Genomic DNA, 7,082 nt, shown 5'->3' on the forward strand with positions numbered 1-7,082 from the left:
TTTTCCAACCTTAGTGATTGTGTAATTCTGTAAACACAATTATTAAAAATGTGAAATTCTTATCTAAGGATTTCTGGGATTAGCTAACCATCTTTGATAATAAGAAATCTTGTTTCAGAGCTTGATGCCCTGGATTCCAATGATGAGTTGACACCTCTTGGAAGAATCCTAGCCAAGCTTCCCATTGAACCTCGTCTTGGCAAGATGATGATAATGGGCTGTATTTTTTAGTAAGTTTAGTAGTCTGAGTGGTCTTTTTCTTGTTTGTCTGATTTCCTGAGCCTCTAAACTTGAACTCTGCAAGAGAAAAAAGCCATATGTCTAGGTGAGCAATAAATGTTACAACTGGAGATAGGAAACTGAATATTCATGAGAGCAGAGGATAAATAACTTTGAGTATAGGGAACAAAGTATTCATGAAATTCGGAGTTAACTGCAAGCAACCCGTAGTGGCTGAATGCTTATGAATTAAGAGTGGAACTCAAAATGCTGAAGTGGGGAGATGTGAAATTTGACAGCTAGATAAGAAGAAAAATTGATCCATATGTCTTGCTTTATCAGGAGTAAAGACCTGTTATTTGTAATTGTGATGGCTGGAGGATTCTTTCCACTGGAAGAAGATGGGGTGTGGATGGGGGGAAGGGTGGGAAGATAAACAAAGGGCTTGTGAACCTTGCTGTTGTGATGGTACTGAAATTGAAGCAAATTTAACATCCACTTCTGGGGAGGTGTCTCTGTGAATAGCTCTGGTAGCTAAGGGCCAGGTGACTAAAGTCTTGAGTGGAGAGTTTTTGCCTGTTGTCAACAGCCTGTAGCAGCTGCTGGCAGCTGTTCTGTGAATAAACGCTATCCTGACACCTTGTGTGGTTTCTTTCAGTGTGGGAGATGCTGTTTGTACCATCTCTGCGGCCACCTGTTTCCCTGAACCTTTCATCAGTGAAGGCAAACGCTTGGGTTACGTCCATAGGAATTTTGCTGGGAACAGGTTTTCAGATCATGTTGCTTTGCTCTCTGTCTTCCAAGCCTGGGATGATGCAAGGTATGCTATCTCGGCACAAAATTTGATGGGAAGTTATGGGTGACACAGGGTGGGCAGTTTTGTGACCAGACTGGATAGGTCAGGGGTCGCTATGACAACCGGATGGTCGCAGTTTTCCTCTTCTTGGTCAGACTTCTAATCGAGTCGGTTTGTTTTTTAGAATGGGTGGTGAAGAAGCAGAAAAAAGATTTTGCGAACACAAAAGACTCAGCATGCCTACTCTTAGAATGACTTGGGAAGCAAAAGTCCAGCTGAAAGAGATACTTCTCAGTTCTGGCTTCCCCGAAGGTGATTCTGCTTGGACATAGTGATTTAATGTTGCATTTTTCATTCCGAGATGAGAAATAATGCATCACGGTAACGTATGATGAGCACGCTAGCGCAGAGGCTTATCGCGGATTTACCATAAAGCTGTTGTGCCTTTACAGCTGCGTTCAGATGAAACGCTGGTGCTGACTCATTCTCTCCTGGTTGCCCAAACCAGAGAAGTATCTGTGGTACAGAAGATGGCTGTGGTGCAACACAGGACGGTTTTAAAGGCCCAGGTTAGGGCTGCAGGATTAAAAAAATCTGTTAAGTAATTCTCCTTAAGAGATTTACCTCCCTGATTTTCTTTCTCCTTCACTTGTTGCGTATCCAAAATGTGCTGTGCTGTGCTTACCACACCCCCCCACAGTGTGCTGTGTGCCCTGTGGTATTCTGGGCTTGTGCTGCGGGAGGGATGTGGAGTAGTGTGGCATATTACTCAGTTTTTTAAGGAAGAAAACCCCATCCATTCTTAAAGTTGACCAGGTTTTGAATTTGCCTAATGTTCCGAGGAGGTTGCTTAGTTAAATGGTATGGCTGGCTGGATTCAGCAGATCTTCGTCTCCCCCTCCTTTTTCTTTTCTTTTTTTTTTTTTTTTTTTAATTACTTTATTTTTTTTCTCCTCATGCTGCTAGGATCATTGCTGCATTTGTCCTTAACTTTATTTCTGGGCATGGTGACCTGAAAACAAGCCAACAGAGACTCTGTAACAAATGAACTGGTGAAAACATCCATTCTGACCTCTCCCAAAAGATTTGCCTCCAAAACAAATGACAGGAAACACACTGTGGTACAGCACATTCTGGGCAAACCCCTCCTTGTTTTTGACAAGCATGGGAGAGTAAAATACCTCTTTGTAGTGGTATCTTTCAGCTTTTTGCTCTCCTTGAATAAATTGAAAATTGAGTGTAGAACTGACATGCTTTGAGTGCAGAGGTCAATTGAGAACAGATGCACATCTACCGGTTGATTGAATCCGAAAATGCATTGATCCAGGATCCTAAACAACTCTGCTGTGCTGTCCTACATGACCTGTGGATGTGAGCCAGTCTTCTGTTCTCTGTCAACAGAATGTTTGATGACTCAACCGTTTAACAACACTGGACCAGATAATAATCTGGATGTTGTAATCTCCCTGCTTGCTTTTGGGGTCTACCCCAATGTCTGCTACCACAAGGAGAAGAGGAAGATTCTTACCACTGAGGGGCACAATGCTCTCATCCACAAGTCGTCTGTCAACTGCCCTTTCAGCAGCCAGGACATCAAGTACCCATCTCCGTTTTTTGTCTTTGGAGAAAAGGTAAAGACTTTGAATTTGTTCTTGATCACGTGCTGCCAGGTTGTCCAAGAGCCTCTTTTTGGTAAAGAAGCCATAAGAAAAAAAGATACTCTGGGTGGTGTTTAGCTTGGATTGGGTTGGGTTTGGTTTCCCAGGAAGTTGAACCTTACGTGGTCCGGGTGTCTGTCCCTCAGCCCTTACAGGAACTTTTGATCGACCTGTGTCAGTAGAAGTAGTGGTCTTACTGGCATAGGCAGTTCCTGTGAGTTTTGTGAAAGCAGCCAGGTCATGGAGAAAGATCCAAGCTCTTAACCTTCTTTAGGAGCTCTTCCGTACTAATCAGGCACTGGAGAATTTCTGCCCTGATCAGTCCTGCTACTTATGCATCCAGAGATGAAAGAGGAACACGTAATATGGCAGTGGGGTGCTCCCTTTGTGCCCTGCAGGTAGTTTGCCATATCCCACGGACAAGTCCCATTCTCCAGGCATCTCATAAACAGCCTGAGATGCCTTCCTAAGGGTCCCCATCCCCTTTTCCTCCATCCCATTAATTCTGTGTACTCAGCACGTAACGCACATGTGCTCCAGTGACGGCTGCCATGAATGCCGCGGCTCCTGCTCCCCCTTCCCTTGAGGAGCGAATGAAGGCCATGCCGGCCTGTAGGACGCAGCCGGGGCTTGGGCTGCCAGCCTGTGCCCAGGGACTCCGGCATGGTGGGGGGGCCCTGCCGTGCTCTGTCGCCTGTTGTTGAAACCAGCTGCACGCAGCGCTGGGCTTCTTTTTGTCCGGAAAGTGCGTGAAGATGTTTTGGAGAATAAGCATCGGATTGGGAAGGCCTCTTGCTGTAACAGAGCCTCCAAGGTCTTCCAGCAGAGGTGATGTGGTAGGGGTTTCCTTTCTGTCACATTCTCTGCACAGGTTAGTTCAGAATTACACTTTCTGCTTATTTGTATAAGCAGATGTCCTCTCAGTCCTCTTTGCTGACATGCAACATTTTAATAATGGCAAATCATCCACCTCGTTGGTAGTCAGTGGAATTTTGACTCCTCTGGGCACTGGCTTGGGGCGGAACTTGGGATTTCCATGTGTGTGGTTCAGTGCTACAGTGGTGCTTCACCGCCTCTTCACCTTTTATGACAGGATCCCAAGTGGGAGAGAGCTTTGATCTGCCTTAAGTACCTGTGTAAAATGAGCTCCCCTAAAAGGCCAAAAGACCTGGAACTCAGAGTGATGCTTTATTAAGTTAAAATACATATGGGAAACTAAGAGTGACTGAGGTGGTGGCTTTAGAGTGGCTACCAGAGCAATGGGTGATACTGGATTTACATGCAGCTCTCGCCACCCATTCTGTACTTGCTCAAAGCAAGCTGCTCTCCGAGGCCTGGCTGCCCATTCCCTGCTGCACTTGGCTCTCTCTCACCTGCAAGTCCAACGCTCCTCGTCGTGGCCATTTTTCTGCCCCAATTTCCAGCTTCTGGCAGCTTCTCTGAGTACGTGTGGTATCTTCTGGGCAGGAGCAAATCTTCTTCCTGAGGACAAGCAAGTACAGCGAATTCTGCCCGTCACCCCCCATCATGCTTCTCTGTGAAAGAAGGGAGGGAGAGGGGCAGCTGTCAGGGTGGGAGGCTGAAATCCAAAGTTCCTCCGGAAAAAGAAGGGCAGTAGCCTGTGTGGTCAGTGCTGTTATCTCTGCCTTAGTGTCCAAGTGTTCACCTCAAGCACGAGCTTAAGGTCTTGCTTCTATAAAATGACAAAGCGGGCTGGTTGTGCGGGCATGTAGCAGCTTCCACGCTTGCGTGTGTGGGAGCCCACTACAGAAGCAACAAGAGCTTTTCATCAGAGCCCCCACGATGCGAAGGGTGGGAAGATAATTGAGCTGTGCCTCGGTCACTTTTAGGTCAGCAGAGCGCAAGTGTCAGCTGCATAATCGCAGACATGCAGCCATGGAGAAATGCCCACTTTTAAATGGCAGGTAGTTTTTGCTCTTTCTTTACACCAGCCAGTGCTGCATCCCTGGTGCACTGCACTCAGTTTTGTCTGTGTGTGCGCTCTTGCAGTTGCCTGGCATTATACCTTGATTTTTTTGGAGTGTTGTTTATTTCTTTTACAACATTCCCTGGTTTCAGAGGCCAGAGGAAGGTGTAGGAATCTGTTTTCCATTTCAAGGGTCGTATTCCTCTTCTACCTGCAGATCCGAACACGAGCCATCTCTGCCAAAGCCATGACGTTGGTGAGCCCGCTGCAGCTGCTTCTCTTTGCCTCCAAGAAAGCCCTGTCGGATGGGGAGCTCATTCTGGTAGATGACTGGTACGGACCTCCCTGGGGCTCATAACGTTCAGGCCTGGGAAAGGACACGGACTGTGGGAGGCGGCTGCTAACACAGACACACGTCTCCTTAGGATAGGAGCCCTGGAGCAAGCTGTGCACTGCCACGGGGTAGCTGGGAGGGCATTACCTCTGTTGCCTGTGAGGAAGGGATAGTGGCAGCACTGTTCCATGCAGATTACCTGCTTGAACTGAACACGTGATACTGGGCAGTTTCCGTAAAAACTGCTGGTTTTTTTCTCTTTAACTGGGATGTGAATAAGGGCTACTCTGTATTCTGGACTTCCTCATAGAGAGAGGCTGAGGAAACTTGTTTTTAGGTTTCAGAAACACAGCTTGAGGAGAGAAATGGTTGCCTCTGGCAGTATATATTTTATGGCCATGACCAAATACCACCTGGATGTTTTTGGTTTGTTGGGGTTTTTTTTCCCCTGATCAGTAAGTTGGAGGTGAAGAATTACTTCAGCTGCATTCACTAATACTTTTGAGGGTTGCCAGTAGCTTTCAAAATCTCAAGTTTCATATTTTTGTCTGTTTTGATGCTGGGGGTTACGTATTGGTATTATCTGAGTACGTTAAATCTCCAGACCAAACACAAACAGAGGGATAGCTACATTTTAACAATGTCATATTTTAGGGATCTTTCAAATCTGCCTCCCGTATTTCACACCCGCTCATTGACAAATTAGAATCTCAAAGATGAGAATGGAGATTTCTGGCTCAGTGAATCATAGAGTCACAGAACGGTTTGGGTTGGAAGGGACCTTAAAGATCATCTAGTTCCAACCCCCCTGCCATGGGCAGGGACACCTTCCACTAGACCAGGTTGCTCAAAGCCTCATCCAGCCTGGCCTTGAACACTTCCAGGGATGGGGCATCCACAGCTTCTCTGGGCAACCTGTGCCAGTGCCTCCCCGCTCTCTCCTTGAAGAATTTCTTCCTGATATCCAATCTAAACCTCCCCGCCTTCAATTTAAACCCATTACCCCTTGTCCTGTCACTACAGACCCTTGTAAAAAGTCCCCCCCAGCTTCCTTGTAGCCCCTTCAGGTACTGGAAGGTGCTATAAGGTCTCCCCGGAGCCTTCTCTTCTCCAGGCTGAACAAGCCCAACTCTCTCAGCCTGTCCCCATAGCAGAGGGGCTCCAGCCTTCGGAGCATCCTTGTGGCCTCCTCTGAACGCCAGGAGCCACTCTGCAGAATGTTTTTTGTAACAGGTTCTCTCCTGGAAGTCATGGTACATCCAATAAACGTCTTTGTGCTCTAGGATCAAGCTGAGGATGCCCCACAACGCGGCTGCCTGCATCACGGCTCTGCGTGCTGCGATGGAGGCTCTTGTTGTGGAAGTGACTAAGGATCCCGAGATCATTCGGCAGCTGGACCCGGCCAACGAGCGGATGCTGAATGTGATCCGTCAGATCTCCAGGCCGTCAGCCGCAGGCATCGCTCTCATGGCTGCCAACACAAGGTGCGCTTGGCTCCCTTGGCTTGTGCAGTCGGAGTGCTGGGGCGAGGAGCACTCCCCACCTCTGCCCCCAGGGAGACCGGGAGCTGTTGGCTCCACTGCTCCTGCCCTGCACAGTGGCTGGAGAAGGCGAGCTAAAATCAGCAGGGAAGTCTTGTCAGGAGTTCAGGCTCTCTGATCTGAGTGTATGCACAGCCATCACATTCAGAGTCTGATGTAGAGAGACCCTGTTTCCACAGGAAGGACAGGCAGCTCATGGGAATAAAAGCTCTCATCACCCCTTCCAAAACACAGCGACTTTTAAAGAAAAGACAATCCAGATTTACTTTGGGCAAACCAATTCATCTCTGTCGCTGGAAATAAAACACAAGTTTGGCTTTGGAAGCCAAGAGAAAACACCTTTGAGCTGTTGGTAACTTAAGGCACGAACCAGAACAGCTTCGAGGTACACATGGCTCTGCGAGGAGCAGAGTGGAGATCGCGGTGCTCCCCTAAACGGGGGTGGAACTCCCCCCACGTCTCTGTGGGCTGGAGTGGGGGGATGGAGGGGAAGGCTTATCCCAGGCGCAGACCGGGCTGAGGTTTAGGAGAGGGACTGCTGTGTGCAGCCGGCCCTTCCCAGCTTCTCTTCCCTGAAGTGGGAAAGTTGCGGAAGTGCAGCTGTAAT

The 7,082-nt window shown here is 48.0% G+C and overlaps 1 protein-coding gene across 1 annotated transcript in view; it reads left to right on the plus strand.

Moving 5' to 3' along the window:
• Window positions 1–118: 118 nt before the first annotated feature.
• LOC104507321 (ATP-dependent RNA helicase A-like) overlaps window positions 119–7,082 on the plus strand; it is a gene marked incomplete at its 5' end in the record, with an annotated part of 7,972 nt that continues 1,008 nt past the window's right edge. Inside the window, 6 exons of the mRNA XM_010148564.1 lie at window positions 119–230; window positions 878–1,039; window positions 1,200–1,327; window positions 2,417–2,646; window positions 4,818–4,933; window positions 6,218–6,418. Of these exons, the coding sequence (XP_010146866.1) occupies window positions 119–230; window positions 878–1,039; window positions 1,200–1,327; window positions 2,417–2,646; window positions 4,818–4,933; window positions 6,218–6,418 (949 nt within the window). The remainder of the gene's footprint in view (window positions 231–877; window positions 1,040–1,199; window positions 1,328–2,416; window positions 2,647–4,817; window positions 4,934–6,217; window positions 6,419–7,082) is intronic.

This window comes from Eurypyga helias, unplaced genomic scaffold (assembly GCF_000690775.1).
Source record: "Eurypyga helias isolate BGI_N326 unplaced genomic scaffold, ASM69077v1 scaffold14133, whole genome shotgun sequence".
Taxonomy (NCBI): Eukaryota; Metazoa; Chordata; class Aves; order Eurypygiformes; family Eurypygidae; genus Eurypyga; species Eurypyga helias.